This window comes from Mesoplodon mirus (assembly GCF_964341445.2).
Source record: "Mesoplodon mirus genome assembly, chromosome: 3".
Classification (NCBI taxonomy): Eukaryota; Metazoa; Chordata; class Mammalia; order Artiodactyla; family Ziphiidae; genus Mesoplodon; species Mesoplodon mirus.
The window spans coordinates 131735443-131761749 of NC_138978.1; the positions used below are offsets into that span (position 1 = coordinate 131735443).

Consider the following 26307-nt stretch of genomic DNA (forward strand, 5'->3'; position numbering starts at 1 on the left):
CACATTACCAAGGAAATTTTCTGTATTATTTGGGTAGGTGTGACAGTGGTTTTCTTAAGAAATTTTTTTGTTGCAACCTCGTAGGTTAAAAGTTTCACTGTCCTTTGAAGTTCTGTCACAAGACCAGGGAAGTGCATTCATTATAAAACTACTTAATAAATAAGTTCCCCAGTTTGAAGAGCTAGACTTTTATGTGAGGTCAGGCCAGTTGAAGACATTTACAAAGAATTAGTTGTTTGTTATTGCTATGTGAGTTGCAAGAATGGAAAAAAAAGAAATTCTTTCTTCAATACTTCCTTCCAGGCTGAGTCATCACTAGAGAGTGGGAAGGGCAGCAGCAGCAGAGAATCCAAACCCCAAAGCTGGTATCACAAAGTACCTTTTCTCCAAGTTGGGGGCTCAGAGGGGCGCCATCATGAGCGATGTTACCATTGTGAAAGAAGGTTGGGTTCAGAAGAGGGGTAAGTGTTCAACAAAACTGAAAATAATATGTGGTTGGTAAGTGTGCTAACACTAAGTGGTGTCCTGGAAGTTGATATTTTTTTCTGATGCTGTTAACAAAGTAAACTGTGACATACTATGTCCACTAAGATAGAAATGATATTTAACATATGTGTTAGGAATTTGCTTGTTATTTAGGAATTCTTTGTAATTCTTGATTTTGATCATTTCTAATCAAGAAGGTTTGGCTTTCTGGTATGTTGTGTGCATGGATGTTACAGAAAGTTCATGTTGTATTTTTCTGTATTGTCCACAGATTCTACAATCCAGAGAGATGTCTTTAGAATGATTTAATATCTAGAAAAGTATTTAACTTGTATGCATTTAAAGACATGTAAATATATAAATAAAAGTATTCAATTATATTAAGCCAGTTTGGGCGGTGGCAGGGAAGGGGCTTAAAGTAATAAAGAGGAAGGATTCACTCACAAACTCATGGATTCAGTAATCCTATAGTTAGATAAGTAAAGTCCTAAGGTAAAAGACCGAATGAGGAAAGGGATTGTGTGTGTGTGTGTGTGTGTCTGTGTGTATGTATGTTTAATTTCATATTTTAATTTTTCATGATCTACTTTTATTATTCCTTGTTAATAATAAGAAATAATTATTACTTATTTCGTAAAGTTATTTAGATACTTTAGATAAATAATTCAAATGCATTATTATGTTTTAATACTAAAGGAACTCTTCAATGTAAAGCTTAGTTTATCCTCCATGAGATCACCTGCTAATGTAGTCAGTGTGTTTACTAGAAATCTAGACTAGAGTTTAGATTAGTTGCCAGGCAACTACTGTTTATCCACATGGCCAAATTCAGTAGGATGAAGATGGTTACATTCTCAGAGCTTTTAAGTTCTCATATATCTATTTTCTGGTTAAGAGTTACCTTTTAATAATTTAGTGATTTTTAATATTCTTTGAAGTTCTGTAGTTAATACTTAGGCTAAAAAGCTGTTGTCAATAGTTAATATGATTATGTGTTAATGAGTTTTTAAAAAGTCGGCCTTATTGGGCTTCCCTGGTGGTGCAGTGGTTGAGAGTCTGCCTGCCGATGCAGGGGACACGGGTTCGTGCCCTGGTCTGGGAAGATCCCACATGCCGCGGAGCAGCTGGGCCTGTGAGCCATGGCTACTGAGCCTGCGCGTCCAGAGCCTGTGCTCCGCAACGGGAGAGGCCACAGCAGTGAGAGGCCCGTGTACCGCAAAAAAAAAAAAAAAAAAAAAAAAAATCGGCCTTATTGAGTTGTAATTTACATACAATAAAATTCACCAATTTTAATCAACCAATTTTTACTTTGATGAATTTTGCTCAATTTATACACTAGTGTAACAAACCCTAAAATCATGATACAGAACATATCTATCATCCCAGCAAGTTCCCTTATTCCCCTACACAGTCCTCTTCCCTGAACTCTGGCAACCACTGATTTGCTGTTACTATAATTCTGCTTTTCTAGAATTTCATATAAGTAGGATCATACAATATGTAGTCCTTTGTGTCTGGTTACTTTCACATAGCATAATACTTTAAAGATCCATCTGTGTTGTTGTATATATCATTAGTTTGTTCCTTTTTCTTCTTGAGTGGTATTCCACTATCTGGACATACCACAATTTATCTGTTTACCAGTTGGTGGACACTTGGATTGTTTCTAGTTTTTGGCTGTTATGAATAAAGCTGCTGTGATCATTTGAGTGCACGTCTTTGTGTGATGTGTTTTCATTTTTCTTGGGTATTAACCTAAGAATGAGATTACTGAGTCATTTGGTAAGTGTATGTTTAACTATATAAAAACTGCTAAACTGTTTTCCAAAGTGGCTATTCGTACCGTTAAGTTTAATTTTTCTCATGTTATTCTCATATTATAAATTTGGAAAGCATTTTCACATTTCAGTGCTGTATAAAAGTTACTTAAAAAAATTTTTAACTTGTCTGTTACATTTATATTATTTTTCCTATTTTTTTGGGGGGGGGCTGGCAAATAACTTAAACCTTTTGGAGTTTTACTCTAATTATTTATTTATTTATTTATTGCTATACGTGGGCCTCTCACTGTTGTGGCCTCTCCCGTTGCGGAGCACAGGCTCCAGACGTGCAGGCTCAGCGGCCATGGCTCACGGGCCCAGCTGCTCCGCGGCATGTGGGATCTTCCCGGACCGGGGCACGAACCCGTGTCCCCTGCATCGGCAGGCAGACTCTCAACCACTGCTCCACCAGGGAAGCCCGAGTTTTACTTTATTAATCTCAAAAATTTGCTCTCACAAGACTGTTGTGAGGATTAAATGAGATAGTGGGTATGGATGTGTTTTGGCAGTTCTAACACAAATGTAAGCTATTACTATCACCACATTTTATCAAGGGTTTAGGGTGGTTCTTGAGTCTTATTTAATTAATCGTGTCTTGTATGAAATACCAAAATAGAAGTTTGGTGTATAGTGCATGGAATATAAAAAAATGAAAAAGAATTTCTCAATGTTTTTCCTGAATTGTTTAGTGAATGGGGATTGTAATGAGTGTGTGTGTGTGTGTGTGTGTGTGTGTATTTTGGGAAGTAATAGTCATATAAGCATAAGAATTTGAATAGTACACAAGGTATAGAATGAAAAGTAACTCTACCTCTTCTAACTAGTTTCTTTCCTCAGAGAGACCTTTTCTATTTCTAATTCTTCTCCTGATTATTATCCCAGTTTTATATATAATATGCTAAACATTGTTTTTGATAAATCTTAAGTAATCTAGTATATCTTCATTGTGGAAAAATGAAGAATTTAAAGTTTTAATGCCTATTCTCTTTCTTTTATTGATATTTGTTTACTTTTTGGTGTTTGTAATTAAACTTCTAGCACTTGCACCATTAATTCTAGAAAGTATAAACTTGCCACTTTATAAGTTGAGGAAGATTAGTACCCCTCACAATCCTTCCCTTGAATTCCACATTCCCTTCCCATTTTATGTCAACTGTAACACTGATTTTATATTTTTAAGGTTTATAATAGTTATATTTGCTGATTCTGATAAGCATTAATCCATATTATGATTATGTACATAATACTGCTAAACAGAGTAGTATGATGGGATCCATAGAGAATGGATGGATTTTTTTTTTTTTTTTTTTTTTTTTTGCTGTACGCGGGCCTCTTACTGTTGTGGCCTCTCCTGTTGCGTAGCACAGGCTCCAGACGCGCAGGCTCAGTGGCCATGGCTCACGGGCCCAGCCGCTCCGCGGCATGTGGGATCCTCCCGGACCAGGGCAGTGTCCCCTGCATCGGCAGGCGGATTCTCAACCACTGCGCCACCAGGGAAGCCTGGATTTTTTTTTTTAAACATCTTTATTAGAGTATAATTGCTTTACAAAGGTGTGTCAGTTTCTGCTTTATAACAAAGTGAATCAGTTATACATTTACGTATGTCCCCATATCTCTTCCCTCTTGCATCTCCCTCCCTCCCACCCTCCCTATCCCACCCCTCTAGATGGTCACAAAGCACCGAGCTGATCTCCCTGTGCTATGCGGCTGCTTCCCACTAACTATCTGTTTTACGTTTGGTAATGTATATATGTCCATGCCACTCTCTCACTTTGTCCCAGCTTACCCTTCCCCCTCCCCGTATCCTCAAGTCCATTCTCTAGTAGGTCTGCATCTTTATTCCCTCTTGCCCGTAGGTTCTTCCGACCATTTTCTTTTTCTTTATTTCTTTTTTTTTTTTGATTCCATATATATGTGTTAGCATACGGTATTTGTTTTTCTCTTTCTGACTTACTTCACTCTCTGTGACAGTCTCTAGGTCCATCCACCTCACTACAAATAACTCAGTTTCATTCCTTTTTATGGCTGAGTAATATTCTATTGTATATATGTGCCACATCTTCTTTATCCATTCATCTGTTGATGGACACTTACGTTGCTTCCATGTCCTGGCTATTGTAATTAGAGCTGCAGTGAACATTTTGGTACATGACTCTTTTTGAATTATGGTTTTCTCAGGGTATATGCCCAATAGTGGGATTGCTGGGTTGTATGGTAGTTCTATTTGTAGTTTTTTAAGGAACCTCCATACTGTTCTCCATAGTGGATGTATCAATTTACATTCCCACCAACAGTGCAAGAGGGTTCCCTTTTCTCCACACCCTCTCCAGCATTTATTGTTTGTAGATTTTTTTTTTTTTTTTTTTTTTGCGGGATGCGGGCCTCTCACTGTTGTGGCCTCTCCCGTTGCGGAGCACAGGCTCCGGACGTGCAGGCTCAGCGGCCATGGCTCACGGGCCCAGCTGCTCCGCGGCATGTGGGATCCTCCCGGACCGGGGCACGAACCTGTGTCCCCTGCATCGGCAGGCGGACTCTCAACCACTGCGCCACCAGGGAAGCCCTGTTTTGTAGATTTTTTGATGATTGCTCTTCTGACCGGTGTGAGATGATATCTCATTGTAGTTTTGATTTGCATTTCTCTAATGATTAATGATGTTGAGCATTTTTTCATGTGTTTGTTGGCAATCTTTATATCTTCTTTGGAGAAATGTCTGTTTAGGTCTTCTGCCCATTTTTGGATTGAATAGATGGATTTTTATACTCTCTTGGTACTCAAGATCATCCCATACTTTAGTTTGGCTTCTAGTTTGGCATATAACTTATTTCTGGATTTTCTAATTACTACATTTTCCCCCTGTTGGAAGAAGAGGGTGTCCCTTCTTCATCATATCACTTGGTTATCTAGCTTTTTAATCATACTGTTTGTTGAAGTTCTAATATGAACTGACTTTTTTCTGAGTATAATGCTTAGCTAATATCATTATTTAATTGCATTTTTGGAAAAGTGTTTTCTTAGCTCTCATGTCTGTCTTTTTGTTTTGGATTTATTTTGTACTTTTCTGGAGTACTTCCTGAAGTACCGTTTTCAGAAAGAATGTGTTTGGGTGCTTGTCAACACCATTTTTGTAATGTCCTTTTCACTTTTGCACCTGATACATGCCCTTGGTTGGTATAGAGTTCAAGTTTAAAATAATTTTCCTTCAGCATTCTGAAGGTTGTGTTTCATTACCTTTTAGTAACCAGTTTTACTGATAAGAGGTTTGATGCTAATATGAATAGTATTTTTGTAGGTAACCTGTTTTTGTTTTCTGGAATCTTTTTGTGTTGATGCCTCTTTATCCTTGGCGTTATGAAATTTAAGGAGGATGAGTTATAGTCCTTTTAAATTTATCCTATAAAGCATTTGGTGGATCCTTTGAAAATGTGGGCTGTTCTTCAGTTCTGGGAAATCTTCTGTATTTCTTTCATTATTTTTTCCCTTCTATGTTCTCTATAGTCTTCCACGTTTTTTTCCTAGAGCTTCTATACCAATACTCTGTTTTGAAGTTTTTCTTTTATGTCTTTGTTTTTTCTCTTTGTTCTGAGAGATTTCCTTGACTCTTCTTGCCCTTTATTGAATTACTTATCTCAGCTTTTACTTTATATTTCTGGGAATTCCGTCTAGTTGATAGTCACCTGCTCTTATTTTACATATATAATATAATCTGTAATCTTACGACACTAAAAACATTTTAAGTTTTTTCTCCTCATTGAATAACTCTTCCAGTTTGTTTATTTTGGTTCTTTTTTTTGTAGTGGTTGTTTTCTTCAGGTGTCTGGTGATCCCTTTTAGTCTGTGTATATTTCTGAATGAAAGACTGGGGTTACAGATAGTGTCCTCTATTTTTACAATTTATGTATTTTCCCTATACTTTGATAAGTTAGATTTCACTGAGTGAGGATTTGTGATGCTAGTGTTTAACTGTACTCTTGAAAGGATTAGTTGAAACAGTTGGACATTTTTTTTTCTTCTACTCTTAATTTATTCCTTTGGAGATTTTCAGTGTTATTTTAATAATAATTTTATGTTTTAGTCAAGCAAATTTCATTATATAGCCTGTTGTTGTTTGGCTGTATTTTGGTTCAAAGAATTTCTTCTGAAAGATTATTAATTATTATTTGCTCCTTGCTTATTACCCTGGGTAGATTATTATCACCTGAACTTTGGTATACTCATTTGAAAATAAATATATCTGCCTCCTTTACATCACAGTGTGATTGTAAGCATTGTGAGATAATGTATGTAGAGGAGTGGTTTTAAACTATTAAACTATAAATAAAATAAGTGAATATAGAAAAATTTATAGTTCTTACTTTGACTATCAGTCCTTTTTCTCAAACCTGTATTTATGAATCAGTTCTTAGCTCCTATCCAGGTATAATCTCATTTTATTTGTACTTATAGTATTAATAAGTTGCTCTTCAGTAAATATCTTCCTAGAAAAGGAAGAAAAGACTTAAAGATAATTACTGATATTATGTAGGATAAATGCTTTCCTAACTTCGGTTATTAGTGATATATCAGTAGTGAAACCTTTTTTCCTGTACTTAGCTGGAGCAATTGCAAAATGGTGAGTATTAATTGAGATAACACATTAACATAGTATTGTTGGTGTTAGAAATGACAATAAAAGAAACGTCAGTTGCAAACTGGAGTATTATCTGCGTTTTCCTTCTTACTGGTCCTAGGAGAGCACCTCACAGTTTGACTGCACATCAGGATAAGAGGCATCTGCATATGTATTAGATACTTCTTAATTTACCTTCTTCAAAGACCAGCCTGTAGGCATACTCTAGGTAACTCAATCTTTAAACTAGATGTCAAAAGTTTTGCTTTCTTAGTTTCCAATGCAGCTTAGTAGTAATATTTGCTCTTAAGAAAGTTATTGTATTAATAAAGTGGGAAATTTAACCTGCTTAAAGGGTTTAAATTATAGAAATAAGTATATTGTAATAATATTACATAAGGGTTTATTGTAATTCATAAAATTTTGTTTGGTTAATAGTACTGTTTCTTAAAAACCTAAGTAGTCTCTTATTAATGTGGAGAGCCAGTTCCTTTGATAACAAATTAAAATTTGTAATGTATTTCTAGTCAACTCATCATCTTGATGTTTTGAAATTGGTACAAATCTAAGAGGTAGTTTTATCATTAAAACATTTTGATTAATGAAAATGCTGCATGATATATTAATTACTTACACTTTTTGTTGTATTTAACAAATCTAACTTTCATGTTGTGTTTTGTGTGTGTAACCAGCTTGTGCTTTTAAAGAACTTTTTCCCTAGTTTGCCTTGTACTTATAGTTTCCAATTCAGGAATATCTATAAACTGTGTCCATTGAATGACATTTGTCTTATATTCTGTGAAATGGTTTGATTAGATGAACTAGAGTGTTAGTATTTGGTTATTCTAAACTAAAACTTTATATGTTTATGAGTTTTCTCACAAAACAGCTTAATCCCCACTGTGCAAAATATACCTCAGTAACGAAGAATGTAAGCTTGGTTATGTTTTTAACGCATGTTGTGATCTAGTCAATTGTAAGTTGTTACAGAAAACAAAGTGTGCATTTTTGGGGATGCTTATCTAAGTCCAAGGGTCTTTCCTTCTCCTTTAATTTGTATGTACTTGTGTACATTTTGTTCATGTTTTATTCACAAAGTGACCTTTGAAATATGAAGTGATAAAGGAGAGAGAAAATGACAGTATGATTTCCTGTTTACTACTCAGCAGCAAGCATTTTCCATATAGAATAAAAAGCGGTGGTAGTGGTGGTAGTGACTATATAAACCACATGGTAGATTAGAGAAGCTCGCTTTGACTATTGATGTTATAAATGGAGAAGAAACATGGAAAAATTAAATTTATTTTCTAATAGCATTGAAACTTGGAGATTTAATGTATTTGCTGTAATTTGAAATTTATTTTTCCTATTGTTTCAATATATTTGTTTTGAAAATTTTAATCAAGTAAACCAAATGGAGAGAACCATCAAATAGCTTTCATATGCATTCTAGGGTTATATAATTATAAAATTGCCATTACACACCTTACCAATCAACAGTTGAGTTTGTGTATTGATTTTATATCCTACAGTCTCATTAAATTTACTTATTAATGTTAGTTACTCTAAATATTTTGTGATGATTGTCATCTGCAAAGAGCCACAGTTCTGTTTCTTCCTTTCCAGTCTTTATGCCTTTAATTAATTTTTCTGGTCTTACTTCACTGGTTAGGACCTCTAATATAATGTTGAGTATAATTGGTGAGAGTGGACATTTTTGCCTTAATTCTCATCTTATTGGGAAAGCATTTATTTTACCACTAAGTATCATGTAGGATTTCATTGCTGCCCTTTATTGGGTTGAGAAAGTTCCCTTCTATTCCCTAGTTTGCTGAGAGTTTTTATCATGAGGGGGTATTCAAATTTTTCAGGAGATTTTCTGGCATCTATTGAAATTACCGTTTAATTTTTCCCATTATTCTTTTAATATGTCAATATAGTATACTACTTTCATTGCTGGAATAAATCCCATTTAGTTATGATGATCTTTAATATATTGCCAGTTTTTTTTTTAAATTTAATTTATTTATTTTTGGCTGCATTGGGTCTTTGTTGCTGCGTGCGGGCTTTCTCTAGTTGTGGTGAGCGGGGGCTACTCTTTGTTGCGGTGCTAGGGCTTCTCATTGTGATGGCTTCTCTTGGTGCAGAGCATGGGCTCTAGGCACCCAGGCGTCAATAGTTGTGGCACACGGGCTCAGTAGTTGTGGGACATGGGCTTAGTTGCTCTGCGGCATGTGGGATCTTCCTGGACCAGGGATTGAACCCATGTCGCCTGCATTGGCAGGTGGATTTCTAACCTCTGCGCCACCAGGGAAGTCCCATGTTGCCGGTTTCGATTCACTAATACTTTGTTAAGGATCCTTTTTTACATTTATCAGAATATTGATTGATAATTTTCATTTCAGGTTTTGCATAAGTTATGGTAGACTCATAAAATAGGTTGAGAATTCCCTCCTCAAATTTTGAAGGAATTTGCAGAAGATGGGTTTTATTTCTTCCCTATATGTTTGATAAAATGCAATCAGTGAAGCCATCTGGGTTGGAGCATTTTTGGGAGTTTTTTAATAATACATTCAATTTATTTAATAGATATAGGACTATTCAGATTTTGTTTCATCTTGTGTCAGTTTGAGTAAATTGTGTATTGTAAGGAATTTGTCCATTTCATCTATTATTGTTGTTCTTTTGTCTGCTAATTCTGACGTTAGGATTTTCTTGGAGTTGGTTTCTGTTGATTGTTTTTTTTTCTTTGCCTATGATTACATTTTCTTGTTACTTCACATCTGGTAATTTTCAGCTGTATACAGTTCATTGTGGTGATCTCTTATTTCCTACTGAACACCACTGCTTTATGTTCTAATTGGTACTTAACTTGATTCTATTCAGTCTCTATAGTTCATTTCTCCTGTTGTGAAAAGCAGTTGAAATCTCTGCTTTTTTCCTCCACTTTTTGCTTTATGCTTTCAGGCTTATTGGAGTTTTTCCTATGCATTGGAGTTTTTCCTATACATGCAGTATTTATCTAGAATTTGGGCAGAGTTTACGTGCAGGTTTGGGGGCTCCTCTGTGTCTCCCTCTCTCGTGGGATATCCTTCTTACTTTCTAGCCATGAAAAGTTTTTGGCAGTTCTGAACTCCATCATCTGACTCCTTAAGCCAGCAAGACTATGATTTTTTGTCTAAGTTTTTATCCACACTAATCTCAAGGAATGGAGGAGCCCCTCAAGCAAAAAGCCATATAAAAATACAAATCTCATCCAGTGCAGTTCCCTTCTTTCAGGGGCCAACTTCCCCCCAGTTTCTGCTTGCTTTTGGTGCTTTCCACTGCCTTCAGATAGTTTTTTTTTTTAGTATTTTGTACAGAATTATAATTTTATATATGGGAAAGTTAGCCTAATACAAGTCACCCTGCAATCACTGGAAGTGGAACTCTGCTAGGCATATGTTTTAATGTATAGATCTAAAATTGTTCAAGCTTTATAAGTCACTTAGTTTTGTTATTTGTTAATTTAATTACTCATACCAGATTAAGAGGAGTAGAAGTTTCGTCTGCCTTTGTGGTTGAGGAAACAATGGTTTAAACCAGCTGAGCTCCAGTCACCTGTAAACATAGCTAAACCTTTTTTCCAAGTAAATTTATAGAATTTTAAGCTAGAGGAGACTTTGGAAGTTGTCTAGTATTATACCCATTTATCTTACAGATTAGAAAACAGGTCATTTTTTGAGTCAGGGGCAGAGCCAGAGCCAGGACCAGTAGTGGAATTTCTTTATTGCCAGTTTTATGATACTTCATATTTTGTTTCTTTCTTGTCACTCAGGAATGTACTGGAGTTCTTTTTAAAAATCTATTATTAGTACCTGGTGAGGGGGTAAGAACTGTTGGACAGGAGGGTTTAAAACTGTCTAAGAACGGAAAAGGGGAGTATCTTCCATCTGGTGGAAACTTCATGTGCCATTGGGGAGTGCAGGGAAGCTATACCTCTTGAACTTGTTGTGTTAACTCCCTTGGAGAAGCTACCTCCATAGCTTCTGTATCCTTTGACATGGAGAAACTTTCTTTAATTATTGGCATTCTGTTCAGTCACATTGTCTTACTGATGTTATAACCATGCACCTACCACTGTATTTTCTTATAGGTATGTTTTTGCTTATGCCAGTTTTTCTGCTTGGCATTTTTTTTTCCTTTTGTCTTTGTTGGTGAAAATCTTTCATGACCCTCAAAGCCAAGTTTTAGTATCACCTCCTTGGTATTTTCCCACATCACAGTCTTACAAAGTTAGAATGAATTCTCTTGTCTCTAATATTACATCCCTTTCATGCCTTTGCTTCCTTGAGGCTTTATATTAACTAGTTATTACATAGACCCATAATTTTACTTTCTCCATTATAAACTCCCTGAGGGCAGGAAACTTGTCAGTATAACTATATTTCTTTCCCATATAGGGTCCACCAGTACCTTGAACATAGTAGGCTCTTAATCTATTTTTGACGAATGAATAAGGAAGAGGAAGAAGACAATTCTAGAGGTTCAAATAGCAGTATGTCACAGATTTCAGGGCAAGGAACTCAATTTGGGACAGCTGAAGCAAGGCAGGGAATATAGAATAGATCATCACAGTTGTGAAAGCAGCCTGTACCTAGGATAGAGTTTTGGGATTCCAGATCAGGTCATATATCTGGTGTGTTTTTGTGTGTAGGAACTAATGGGGTAGGAATTAGTAGAACTGACTAAATGGTTATTCCTGGCAGAGGTGGCTGGGCAGAACCCTCTTAGTCCCAGAATAGGTGAGTATATAAGTTATCTAAACCAGGTAAGTGGGACACTGTAGTGAAAATACAGTAGTGGTCATAGTTCTGGAAGGTTTATCCATATTTTAAGGGTAATTTTTGCTTTACTCTTAGAACTGAGAAGTGCTTCTGAGTTCATGAAACTTAACTTTTCAAGCTTATAAGAAGAATCTTTTCTGATGTATTTCTGATGGATCATTTATTGTAACTAAAATCTAACTGTATAAGGCATGACTGTTTCATTTTTTAACAGCTCTGAGCACTAGTGGTCTTTGTTTTGCCTTCCTGAGCAGTATAAAACAAGTTCTGTTTTCCATGTGATAGGCCTTCAGATATTTCAAGGTCACTATGATGTCTTCTCTAAAATCTTCTTTTTAAGCAAAGTGTTCTCTTTTATTTAATTCATTTATTGTATGACATGATTTCTAGCTCTCATACGTAATCTTGTCCTACTATGGAAATATCTCAGTTTGTCTTAGAATGTGGTGCCCAGAAGTGAACGTAACAATGTATTTATTATACTTTCCCATCACTAGTTGTAAAAGTTTGTGCTTTCTCATACCATAGCCATCACTGGGTGTTATTCTTTTTTTGTTTGTTTGGTTTTTTGTTTGTTTGTTTTTTTTTAGTTTTTATTGGAGTATATAGTTGATTTACAGTGTTGTGTTAATTTCTGCTGTACAGCAGGGTGACTCAGTTATACATATATCCACTCTCTTTTACATTCTTTTCCCATATAGGTCATTACAGAGTATAGAGAAGAGTTCCCTGTGCTATACAGTAGGTCCTTATTAGTTATCTATTTTATATATAGTAGTGTGTATATGTCAATCCCAGTCTCCCAATTTATCCCTCCTTCCCCTGCTTCCCCCCCTTTTTAGTTTTTGCCATTATATTGCTATTTTATTTTACATTTCTTTGTTACTGAGGCTTAACTTTATTGTTACTGCTTTTAGCCATTGCTTTCTTCAAATAAATTGCTTGTTCTTATCCTTAGTCAGTTTTTGTATTGAAGCCTGTCTTTAGTCAAGTTCATAAATTGTATATGTTCTTATTTATTTGTAAGAACTTTTTATATATTCCGGATACTGTTACTTTATTGATCGTTTTTTCACTGTTGCAGATATTGATATTTTCCTGATTTGTTTATGCCTTTTAACTTTAGTTTTGTCTTGGCAAAGGTTTTTAAGTGTTACATATTCTACCGTATCAAACTTCTCTTCCAAGGAGGCCATTGAGGCCATACTTAGAAACTTTTGCCCTGTTTCCTTTGAGCATCATTATGATTTTAAACATTTGTGTTATGGAAGTCATATATGAGTTCTTTTTATAAAAGACCAAAGCAGCAAATAAATAGAGTACCATATAACTCCTCCACTATTATTTTCCTTCTCAGAAATATTAGTGTCAAGTGTGTTGTGCCAGTAATAAAGTCAAATTTTTCCTCAAATATTTGAGAACCAGAAAGATACATGCCAACTGTAAGTAGTATTTGTCTCTTGCCCAGAGATTAGGATTGAAGAAAATTGGGCAGGGCACAGGAATAGGAATAATTGAAGAAATGAGACTTCTGTGCTCTATTCTGTATAAACATTTGGATCTTTCTGTTTTGTCTCATTTTCCATAAATGGCATCATCATCACTTAACAATATGTCTTAGAGATTTGTCTATGCTGTTGCAACATGGTAACTCAGAAAAGAATGACTACTTTGATAAAACTTGCTTCTAGTGAACCTATTCTTATTTCTCATCCATCTATTTTTCTCATTTTTAAGAACTCATATACTGTCAGTTTAGTCCAGTGGTTAAGAGAATGGAACTTCAAGTCTTGGCTTTGCCTTTTACTACTGGCTGTGGGCAAAATACTCAGTCTTAATATGCCTTAAATTTCTCATCTGTAAGATGGAGATGATAATAATGTCTGTTTTATATGGTTGTAAGACCATATAAAAGATCATAATGTTTGATTAGTTTTATCACAGTTCATGGGATATACTAAACAGTTAATAAACAGTAGCTGCTATTGCTACTTAATATGTTATAGGATATTGCTAACTTTGACATCAAGTTTACTAATATTTAATATTTAGTCTCACCTATTGTTTTCTCCTATAAAAACAGTTAAGGATCCTTGTCTGTACAGGTTTTTATTTTGTTTTGTCTTTAGTACCTTTCTGATACTCTCTATTTCTCAAAGATTATTGATGCTAACTGGAACTCAAAGTGATAACGTACTATCTTCTCAGCACCTTTGGACATCAGTGTTTGCATTATGATAGCTCTCTTGTGAGAAGACAAGTGTAAAAGAGGAGTTAGTACTCTTTTTCTGTTGTCTGGCCTGAATGTTGTGCTCTCTTCCTCAGTCTTCATCTTTTATCATTTTAAAAGTTATGTGTGTCTTTAACATTTTCAAAAATTAGTTTGTTTTCCTATATTTGCTATTATGATACTGCTATCTTTTCCAACACTTTTTCTTAAATTAAATGAATTAGTGCTACAGCAACAAGTATGTATATATTTTTTCTTCCTCACTCAGGATTGGGTAAAGCCAAATGATAGTTGCATTTTAATCCTGTGGTTGACTAAAAATGTTTGCCATGTAAGAACACTAATTTCCTTATCTTCCACGTTTGCAAACTAAGACATTCTATCTAAAATTCATGTGTCAAGAAATAGAGGCTTAAATATATTTTTTAATGTTGTGATATCAACCAATAGAAAAACTAAAAATGAAAATAAAAGTAGTAAAAATTGGGAAGAAAGGCGAAGGGGAACAATTTTTCACCTTCATAGTGGGAAGTCAGTTGATATGGTCACAGGTGATAAGAAAAAGAGCTATAATGCCAGAAGTATTAAAAGTGGCTATTTTTGACAAGTGGAACGGTGAGGGTGTGGGGGGGTTGTGTGTGAACGGTGGAAGAGACAGTTTATTTTTAAGTCTTACGTTCTTTCATCTGTTACTGAATTATTGTTACTTTGTGTGTGTATTAGTTAATAGTAATAATAAACGGTATCCTGCATGATACCAATTTATGAAAATAAAAAGCATAGTTCTGTATATTGATATAGGTGTAAAAATTGATTGGAAGGAAATATACCAAAATATTAAAAGTGGTTATCTCTGGGTAGTGGGTTGTTTTCTTCATTATACTTTTCTGTATTTTGTAAAATTTCTGAAGTTGAATGTGTAACTTTTATAATCAGAAAAATATTATTAAGGGAAAATATATAGGATTGTCATACATTTGGCATCAGTATGACTGTTGTTTATTTACACAAGTACTATAACTTTTTTTTACATAAAGGAATTAGAGAACCATATTCTTTATATGTTTTAAATGTATTAATAAGGCAAGCATTCTGCTAAAAATAACTGAATAACGAGGTAGCCAATAGCAACAAAGACAGGTTTATTTATTTTACCTAAGAAGGGTAAAGGTGGGCAGTAGCTGGTTGTTTATCAGATAAGGATAAAATCACCAAAGATTGAAGCTCTCTCTGCTTCTTTAGCTTGTTGGCTTTTCATTCCTGCAGTTGTTGCTTCAGTCTGTAGTGGGAGGTGGCCAGGGTAAAAGGTATTGGGAATTGATACTGCATTAGCGAACCAACAATGTGTGCCACAAAAAGTATGACATATATATATATATAGTTATAATGTTTGTACTTCAGTTCTTAGATTTCTAGCAGAGACAATTTCCAACCTTTATAGAGGTCAGATTGAAAATTTGGCACACAGCATCCTCTAAAATTTACCCCTGTGGAGATTATTCTAAAATATAGCGATTTTTTTTCTGTTCGTAGGAGTACTAGACTTGTGCTCCCTTCTTAAAAAAAGGGTAGTTTGGGCTTCCCTGGTGGCACAGTGGTTGAGAGTCAGCCTGCTGAGGTAGGGGACACGGGTTTGTGCCCTGGTCCGGGAAGATGCCACATGCCGTGGAGCGGCTAGGCCTGTGAGCCATGGCCACTGAGCCTTGGCATCTGGAGCCTGTGCTCCGCAACGGGAGAGGCCACAACAGTGAGAGGCCCGCGTACCGCAAAACAAAAAAAAAACACAAACAAACAAAAAAAGCAACAAAAAAGGGCAGTTTGGTATTCTGAGTTGATAGTGAATTAGGAAGTATGTTTGTAAAGTGATCCTCAATTTGACTTGATTCTCCTTGCAGAATCCAAATTTCAGTTTCTAGCCAGTTTTCTGAGGATTGTGAGTTTTTAGTGTATCAAATCAATTATATAAAGGTTTTCCTTTTTGTTTTTAAGTCAGTATGCAATGAAATTGGTAGTCACAGGTTTTATAGTTGATGATTCCAACTCTACCAACCCCAAAAGACCCAAATTACATTGTTCAAAGTGTTAGGTTTTATATTTACTTGGATTTTTTCATCCATATATTTTAATGAGTACTACCCCTTATTTTCTTATTCCTCTGTCACTGACTTCTTTAAAAAAATTATTTTTAATGCAAATTTATATCGCTTTCAGGGTGATATTTATGGCTTTCAGCATTAAAATGGTGCTGAATAAAAATAGATTACTATCAAATTAGACTTGTTTATAAAAGTTTAGGTCTTAGTAGTTGTGTTTATCAATGAATTGATAAACTTCTTTTTTGTTAATTTTTCTTACCAGTTACCCAGAGATATTTATTTAGCCCCAAGCAATTTTATCTTAGTCTAAAAAGGTGTTACCACTTTATGCTTTTGAGGAGTGAAAAATTGTTCTGTAAAATAAGTGAGCATATTTATTTCTAGTACTTGGATAAACTCATTTCTTTAATCAAATTAGAGAAGTATGTACTGGAGACTGGGGAGGATATGGAGATGCAGGTCACCTGCCTTCATAGAGTCTAGAGTCTAAGTGGGGGAAGAGACTCTTTAAGATGAGTTAATTCCCTCATCTGTATTGTGGGGATAATAATAGTTCTTACCTTATGAAAGTTATTGTGAGGATTGAGTTAAATCATGTGAAAGGCTTTGAATTACGCCAGGCACATAGTATGTGCTTCATAAATGTTAGCTGCTTTTACTATTATTATTAAAAAATAGAGATTTGTACAGAGTGCTTTGGGAACACAGACTAGGCAGGGATTGACTCCCTGGAAAAGGGAGGGGAGTGATAAAATTTTTACCTGCCTTCAATTCTGCTTCATAGTTACCTTGTTTATCTTTGCTATTGAATGCCTACTGCATAGTAAGTCCTCAAAGGAAGGAATCAGAGAAGTTACACAAGTGAAATTTTCTTAAAACATCTTAACGTAGATGTCAGTAGAATTGGAAGATGTAGTATTAAAATTTATCACCCAGTCTTCTATGCCTGACTTAATCCTAGGATAGAATTTAGAATATTTTTTCACGTAAGTAAATAACAGAGGGTAATTTAAGAAATAGAAAAGCTATTATTTTTAACCAGGCTTTTGAAACAAGCTGGGTTTTCAGATAGTTTAAGATAATACTTTCTAGCAAGGACTTGGGATGCAAGTATCTTATACTTCAGACTAGACACATAGCTATATATTTTGACAGTAGTACTGTGTCGTTTTAGAGCAGTATAGCTACATTGGTTATCTGCTGCTATATAACATTATCCAACACTTAGTGGTTTAAAACAATGATTTATTATTTTTCATGATTCTGTGGTTTGACTCAGTGGTTATTCTGGTGATCTCAATTGGGGTCACTCAGTTGGCTGCATTTAGAGGGTAACTAGGCAAAACTGGGAGATCCCAGAAGGCTTTGCTCCCATATTTGGGTCCTTGGTGCTGAATGTTGACTGGGAGTGCCTTGGTTCTCCTTCCTGTTGCCTTTCTTCAGCAGGACAGCCTGAACTTCAGAGCATTTGGCTGGCTTCTGAGAATGCAAACTTCCAGCCCTACTAAAGGCTAGAACCAGAGCTGGCACAGTATTTGTTCTAATACATTTTATTGGTCAAACAAGTCACAAGGCCAGCCTAGATTCAAGAGGAGGAGAAACAGAGTCCATCTCTTGATGGAAAGAGTGGCAAAGAATTTGTGGCCCCTTAATCTACAGTAGTAGCATGGTGCATTATTTTTGATTGGCTATTTGCATTCTACCTTCCATGATTTATCCCTTATGTTTCTTCCCTTATGTTTTACCTTTTTATTTTTTCTTTGGTTCTCAGTGAATTTTTGTAGTTTGTCTTCTGTTTCACTGATTAAAAATTCTGTTCGTTTGTTACAGTGTGGATTTTAGTTCAGCCTTTGTTTTTACTTTGCCTATATTCATTTCTTTTCTAGTTTTCTTTTAATATATCCTACATTTTAGCCTTCTCCCTTTTCTTTGTGTCTTTTATCTTTAATTTTATGGAATCTAAATCTTCATTCACAACATAAATCATAGGCGTGGTAGCTGGGCTAGAGTCAGTGTCAGAAACACTGGGGTGGCGTCTACCAGGTTTTGTTATTGACAGTAGGACCCTGAATCTTTGGTTTAGGAATCTAGTGGAAGATGACTAGATAGCCCCTTTTGACAGAGACAACCCTTCAGCTTTTGATAATCACTACTGAGTTTTTACATGTTGTAAAAAGGGTTTCAGCTGGTTACCCATAAAACTGTAGTGAAATTATAAATTGCTTAAATTTTGTGATTTAAAACATGTAAGATAAGCTGTTGATATGCTAGTTTAGAAAGCAATTCAACCTGTACATAACTTAAGTAAACTCAAGTAAAGCCTTTTGATGACTACAGCTGTGGTAAACATGCTGCCTGCAATCTCAGGAGAGATCCTGGTCCAGAACCACCTGACTAAGCCCCTCCTGTCCCATTGAAACTGTGCAGAAGTTTACTGTATTTGAAACGCTAACTTTTGGGGTAGTTATATAGAAGTTGTACAGATTTTGGTATCAAAGTGGTTTTATTTTGCCATAACAACAACCTGAAATGGAGGCCTGTCTTTAGAACTCAGTGGTGGACACAGTCTAGAAAGATTTTGAGGCATTAGTGAAAGCCTGAAAAGCCTTGAATAGATTGTTAGTAGAAGTTTGAGGCCTTTGAGAAGACTGTGGGTAAGAGCTTAGAGAAAAGTAAGAAAAATGTTATCAGAAATTTGAGGAAGGAGATTCTTGTTCTGTAGTGGCAGAAAGTTTAGGAACTCTGTCACCGGCAATAAGATGAGAAGCAGGAAAATGTACACAATGAATTAGGTGATCTAGCTAAGGGGATTTTGTAGCAGAATGTTAAAAATATTCCTAGTTTCTTCTCGCTGCTTATATATAAAATGTAAAAGGAGAGGGACCAATCAAAGGAAGTACTGTTAAACAAAAAGGAGCGTGGAACTGTTGAGTTTGAAAATTCCTAGCTTCTTCATTTGACCAGTGTTGCTAAAATTAAGGAGTAGATTCTGGGAAACAGCAATTCCAAGACACTCTCAGGAAAACATGTTCTACAGATGAAGCTGAGGATGTGACTTTAAAATCCTTTAAAACCTCAGAAAGATCCAAGGTGTTGTCTCAAAGACCTCTTGAGTCAAACAGTAGGGGTTCTAAGAGCATTTAGAGTTGTCCCTCAGCAGTCTCATCAGAGGCCTACATATAGAAGGAAGGGCTTATCTTGAAGAGATTTATGGGTATGGCCTTTGTCTCACAATGGAGTAAACCATGGTAAGATTCTCAGGAGATCCACAGTTTCTTCTCTCCTCTCTTCCTCCCTTTCCCCTCGTTTTCTTTCTTTTAATGAGAATGAATTGGCCAAAACACTGTCAGCTTGCACTGGACTTGGACAAAGACAGTACAAACGAAAAGCAGCCTTTGGATCCCTGAACTTCTGCAGGCAGGAAGCATGTTGAGAAAACTGCACAGCTGCAAACATGGGCTACCCTTTATGGAAAAGAAAGGATGACTTGGAAAGCAGAACCAAGAGCCTAGAGGACAGAAACAGGCCTTAAATTCTGATCGGGGATTACCTGTATTGCACTGGATTTCAGAATTGCTATGAGCCCAGTGACTCATCCACCTCCTGATTTCTCTCTTTTGAGCAGCAGTGCTATAGTAGTTTCCCTGTGCCTTTTGTGCCTTTGGTCCTGAGCTTCTGACCCACAGAAACTGTGAGATGATAAAGGCTTATTGTTATTTTAAAGCTCTAAGTTTTGTGGTAATCTGTTATGCAGTGATAGATAACTAATGCAGTGACAAGTTGAAATTGGAAGGCTGAGAAGAGAACCCTGCAGACATTTCAGCCCTGGAAGTGGGGGAGAACATGAACACAGAGGGAAAATAAGACCTCTGATTTCAAAGGTCTTGATCTGTTAGAATCATGGGCTGACTGTTTGTCATTGGAAAAAGATGTAAAGTCAAGAATATTAATGTGTGTTCTGTTAAACAGTGGAGAAAGGAGTTACCAATAATTATTGCTAAGGACTAGAATTTTATGTGTAAAATGGGAAAGAACTCTATTTGTGTTACCTTTAGTTTTACCATTTACCCTTGTTTCTTAGTAAGCAAAGTTGTTTACATAGTGTATATTCTCAGAGGTCAACATTAATTTTGTATAAAAGTATTTAAAATAAATAAATCTTAGATACAGTAGGGCTCTATACTCAGCTTTTATCAATTTACTTATCTTTAAAGTGGATGAAAAGAAGAGGAAATTACTTTCACTTTTAACTCTACTTGAAAATTTTGAAAATTTTAGTTATACAGTAAAGCTAAAAGTTACAGAGTTAATGAGCATGTAAACATCCTTAATGTTTTACCACATTTGCTTTATGTGTGCTTTTTTCCCCCACCTTTGAAGGTACATTTGCTAAAACGTGCATATATTTAAGGTATACAATACAATGTTTTGATATATGTGTACATGGTGAAATGATTACCATAATTAAACTAATTAACATATTCATTACCTCACCCAGTTACAGTTTTACTTTTGTTTTTGGTTGAATCATTTGAAAGTATGATGCAGATGTTGCTCCATCTCTAAGTTCTGTTAGCCCAAATCTCCAAGAATGAGGTATTTATAACTATCATTAATACAACTAAGAAAATTAATACATTCAACAATCATATCTAATATGGCAGTCCAAAAAAGCTTTTATATGTTTTTAAAAATCCAGGATCTATACAGTATATTTGGTTATGTCTCTAGCCCGTTTTATTCTGGAATAATAAAAATGTGACATTATGTTGCTTTCTATGACATTGATTCTAATTTTCTTTGAGGATTTTATGCATCATGTTGCCTTGTAGAATATTCCACATTCTGGATTTGTCTAATTTTTCTTTATTATTACATCCAGTTTGAATCTTTTTTGGTGAAAATACTGCATAGATGATGTATAGTTGATCAAGAAGGTGACTTCTGGATCTCTTCACTACAGATATATTTTTTTCCCCATTTAAAAACCTGTGGGGTCATAATTCCCAACAACCTTTCACTTTGGTTTTAAACTTCCATTGGTGCCACTGCCTGAATCAATTTTTACATTGTGAATTCCAAAGGAAAATTCCTTTGTAATGGCCATATAATATATCCATATTTGCAGTTTCCTGCAAAAAAAAAAATTCCTTAGCACCACTGAAATAATCCACTGTTGTTTTTTCTTGTTAATAATAAATACGTTATTTGGACTGTGGATTTGAATATATTTATTGTCTGAGTTCCATGTACATTTATTTTTCTTAATGAAGAATTTTGAAAAACTTTGATTTAATTTAAAACAATAAGTTAATAACAGATCTGTCGGATAGTTTTTAGAATTACTAACAGTGAGGCTCATCGAACAGTTGTGCAATACTTTTGAATACCAGCTACAGTGTAAGGAGTCACACCAGATAGTATAATGTACTTAACATTAGAAACTGTAGGCCTCAAATACTTATCCAGATTAGTTGAGAAGGTAAGGCACATCTGCATATAAAAATAGAGTAATATTCACAGCAGGAAAGCATATATGCTGAATCACTGGTATAGTCAGTAAATGATTTTTGTGTTCAGGAAACAGTCACTTTGAACTTTGACATGTGCAAAAGCAGTGTAGGTATATGAATATCTTAGGATGTCACTGACATTCTGAACCTGGGCTTTTTTTTTTTTTTTTTTTCTTTTTTTTTTTTGCGATACGCGGGCGTCTCACTGTTGTGGCCTCTCCCGTTGCGGAGCACAGGCTCTGGACTTGCAGGCTCAGCAGCCATGGCTCACGGGCCTAGCCACTCCGCGGCATGTGGGATCTTCCTGGACCGGGGCACGAACCCGTGTCCCCTGCATTGGCAGGCAGACTCTCAACCACTGCGCCACCAGGGAAGCCCTGAACCTGGGCTTTTGAAACATATATTCCAATAAGTAATCTAGTGCCTACCATGTTATAGCAACCGAAGAAGCAAAGAGAATAAAACATGTCCCTTGCCCTGAAACACTATCATTGAGGATGATACTGTACTATCACAGGGATGTATACTATATAAAATCATTAAAAATTCTATAATAAAGGTATCTACTTAGTGCCAAGGCTGTATAGGAGAGAGAACTAGGAATTCACATTGCTTTGGAAGTGGATGTGTGACAGGAAAGGCTTCACAGAGTAAGTGGCATTTGAGTCTGAGGGGAAGTTTTTAGATTGAGAATGGAAGAGTATTCTAGGCAATAGAAGATGGGCCCAAATGCCCAGAGGTGTGATAGTGTGTGGCTTGGTTTTAGAGCCTGTTGATGCCATTTCAGGAAATTCAGAAGTGGTCCTGATTTGGGGGAGGGGATGATAGAAATGGTTGTTCAGCCTTTCGTGTGTTGGTTGTTCAGCCTTTCGTGTGTGTAAGTTTTTCTCATACAGGAGAACAACACAGTTGAATTTTAATGGTATGTACAATTTTTCAAAAAAAGTATATGGAAAGCAGTGGACTGAAGAATGAACCCGGGAAACACTTAACTCTACTAACAATTGAGGAATGGGAGGAAAAGGCGACCTCCTTAGGGAAGTACAAAAGGCGTTATTTATTAGGAAGGAAGAAAGCTAAAACAGTAATGTCATTAGAACCAGTTGACAAGAAATTTTGCAAGAGGATGGTTAATATCACAACAGAGTGTACGAAGGAAATGAAAAAATTTAAAGAGGCCATTGGATCTGACAAATAATTTTGTGAATTCAGTTTCAGTGATTTGGGGGAGGGGGTTGGAAGCCACTTTTCTGGGGAAAAAGAGAATGATTTATGCTTAAATACTGGATTTAAACCATTTGTTCGAAAACTTCGGCAGTGAAAAGTAGGGTAGCAATAGAATGAGTACAGTTTGGTCAAGTGAAATTTCTTTTAAAAGTTAGAGAAAGCCTTGTACATGTATGATGACAGAGTGGAACATGCCAGTGGGAAAGGAGATACTACAAGTTGGCAGAGCATAATTGATGGAGCAAAGGGTTGGGAAGAGATGAGAACATAAAAGAAAGGATTAGCCTTGGAAAGGAGGAGAGGCAAGCTTCTAGTTGGTCCAAAGGGAAGGAAGTGATCATGAAGGAAGAACAGAAAAGGAAGGATTATTAAGGAAGAGTAGTGTAAAAAAGGAACTTACATGTGGTGTTATTACATTCTCTGTGAGTTTGGATAGAGCAAAATCATTTTGGTTTTTTAATTTTCTATTTGATTTATGTATTCCAGGAGCATTAATAGAGGAATTACCCACCCAGTGTAATCTAAAGTTGGGGAGTGGCATGGCAGAAGGCTAAGGAGCAAAGGGGTAGACACATGGTATTTTCTACCATTAGAAAAATTTTAATACAAAGAAAATATTGAATGAACATCAAAATACTCTAATATTTAAAAATGCAATTGTTGTTAATACATAAAGATTTAAAACCCTGTTTAGGAACACAATATTACTGGGTTTAATTTTAAAAATTTTGTTAGTATATAAATTTAAAAGTATATATAGATAAAATTACTAATCTAATGTTTAAAATTTTGCAGCGTTTTTTTTAAGGACTTTATGAGAATAATTAGGACTTTTCAAATTTTAAGCAACAACAACTCAACACAAGCTTAAGCAATGACGGAAAAATTAAGAGGGGATGGATTTATTAGATTATGTAAATGGGGAATCCAAGATGGATTAATTTCAGGTATTCCCAAATCCAGGAATCCTGGTGATGGTGTCAGGCGTTCTTTCTTCTGCTCCATTCTGCTGTTTTCCATCTGTGATGTTCTCATTTTCAAGCAAGGTTCTGCTCTGTAGTAGGCATGTGGTTACTAGAAGCCCCAGGGCAATATCATCATGGCTCACTATCTGAAAGGAAGATAGGCTTTTTCCCACCAGCTGTAAAGCAGATACCAGAGTAGGTTGTGTCATTTTTTCACCCCTAATTATCACCGTAGCCAGGGGTATACATACTCTGATAGTATAGAGCCTGGGTTATGTGATCATTTCTTGAAGGAGGTCACAATAACTGAGCTGAAGTGGTGGTGGCACAAAACTTTGGCACATTTCCTTCTAGTTTGTGTGTGTGTGTGTGTGTGTGTGTACGTACACGTACTTATTTGTTTTGTAACAAACCAAGTAGTGTAATGAATGCCTTGTGTCAAATTCCTTAGGAAAGAATCAGCCTTTGATTGTTTATATAAATGAGTCTTAACAGCTTTTTAAGTTTGTGATTTCATGAAGATACTGTAGAAGCCTTTTCTTTTTTACAAGTAAAAGTGTTTTCTATGCTATATATCACAATATTTCCAGCCTTCACAAAAATGGAGAAGTCGTTCATGGCTTGACTTCAATAGTAGCAAAACAAACATTGTGTGATGCTGAAAAGAACTGGATGTGTATCTAGCAGAAGTCCTGAGTTTTAATCTTAACTCTTTCAGTAACTAACTGTATGTAAACAACACATAAAACTACTTACACCACTGGGGCTGTAAAAATAGATAGGTGGATTAGAGATCTTGTGAAGCTCTAAATTTCTGCTCTTTTTTTTTTTTTTTTTTTTTTTTGCGGTACGCGGGCCTCTCACTGTTGTGGCCTCTCCCGTTGCGGAGCACAGGCTCCGGACGCGCAGGCTCAGCGGCCATGGCTCACGGACCCAGCCACTCCGTGGCATGTGGGATCTTCCCGGACTGGGGCACGAACCCGTGTCCCCTGCATCGGCAGGCGGACTCTCAACCACTGCGCCACCAGGGAAGCCCATTTTCCGCTATTTTTAATAGAGTAATTTGGGTTACAGAAAAATGTAAAATAGGAGGAATCTTAATATACTGTAAAGAAAATTAATGATCCTAGTTTTCATGTTAGACAGACTTGGATTTGAATTCCAGCTCCTCTACTCACCAGCTGTGTAAACTTGGACAGATTGCTAAACCTTGTCTCCTCATGTAAAGAATGGAAATAATAATAATACCACCTGATTTGAAGTGTAAGGATAGAAATGCATTTGATTTCTGCTCAGTAAAGTTTTACTTTTATTAGTTTCTGTAAAGTCCCCTACAAGCTCCAAAATTTGATATTTGGCATTATTTTTGCTACATGAATATTCATTTCTCCCATCATAACTTTTCTGATAAATTCTATCTAGGAAAATTACTCTTAAGTTACAAATGTATAGTTATAAATGTATATTCATAACAGCTGCATTATGCCTGTGACATGCTTCCCTTTGAGACCATGTAGTAGAGAATTCATATGGACCATTTCATAACAGGATTTGAGCACTTAATGGTTAGCTATGTTACCAAGAGTTAGGCTTAGTAGGAGATTGTATTGGAATATATCTGATGAAAGGCAAATTATGCTAGCAAAAATGAGGCATACAAACTTAAGAAAAGAAAATTCTGACTAGGCCATTGGAAATAAGCTGTGGACTTGGGATCTACTAAGATTCCCGAAATCAAGCTAGATAGATATCACTTAAGATTATTGTAAAGATCAAAGGAACCAAAGTATATAAGCCTTTTAAGCATAGTATTTTTCTTATACATTAGCTACTACTGTTGTTATTTTTATCTTCTAGGAGTATGTTTCCTCATGATCAGCAAACCACATTTAGTCGAGAACGAATGCAATGGAAAATCTAATGCAATTTTTTTTTTTTTAACAATTTGGGAGTTTCTTTCTTTCTTTAATTAATTTATTTTTGGCTGCGTTGGATCTTCCTTGCTGCGTGCGGGCTTTCTCTAGTTGCAGCGAGCAGGACCTACTCTTCGTTGCAGTGCGTGGGCTTCTCATTGCGATGGCTTCCCGTTGCAGAGCATGGGCTCTGGGCACGCGGGCTTCAGTAGTTGTGGCACGCGGGCTCCAGTAGTTGTGGCACATGGGCTCAGTAGTTGTGGCTCACGGGCTCTAGAGCACAGGCTCAGTAGTTGTGGCTCACGGGCTTAGCTGCTCCGCGGCATGTGGGATCTTCCTGGACCAGGGCTTGAACCCGTGTCGTTTGCATCGGCAGGCGGATCCTTAACCACTGCGCAGGGAAGTCCTCCAATGCAGTTTTTATCTAAGGAGTCTACTGGAACCTTCAATCGAAAAACAAAACCCCCACAAAACTGAAGAAGCTCATCCCAAATCCCAAACTAGGGTTCTATTTTTTTTCTTATTTTGCTTTAGTTCCTGAAATAATTTTTCATGAGGAATTTTTTTAGTATTAATTCATTCAACAAATATTTATTCATTATGGGCTAGGTACTGAGGAAAAGA

The 26307-nt window shown here is 36.0% G+C and overlaps 1 protein-coding gene across 2 annotated transcripts in view; it reads left to right on the forward strand.

The window, feature by feature from the left end:
• The window catches only part of AKT3 (AKT serine/threonine kinase 3), a 391924-nt gene that overhangs the window by 10160 nt on the left and 355457 nt on the right, over positions 1-26307 (forward strand). For both annotated transcript variants that reach the window (XM_082616001.1, XM_082616000.1), the window contains exon 2: positions 304-461. In XM_082616001.1, coding sequence (XP_082472127.1) covers positions 416-461 — 46 coding nt within the window. In that variant the 5' untranslated portion in view covers positions 304-415. The remainder of the gene's footprint in view (positions 1-303; positions 462-26307) is intronic.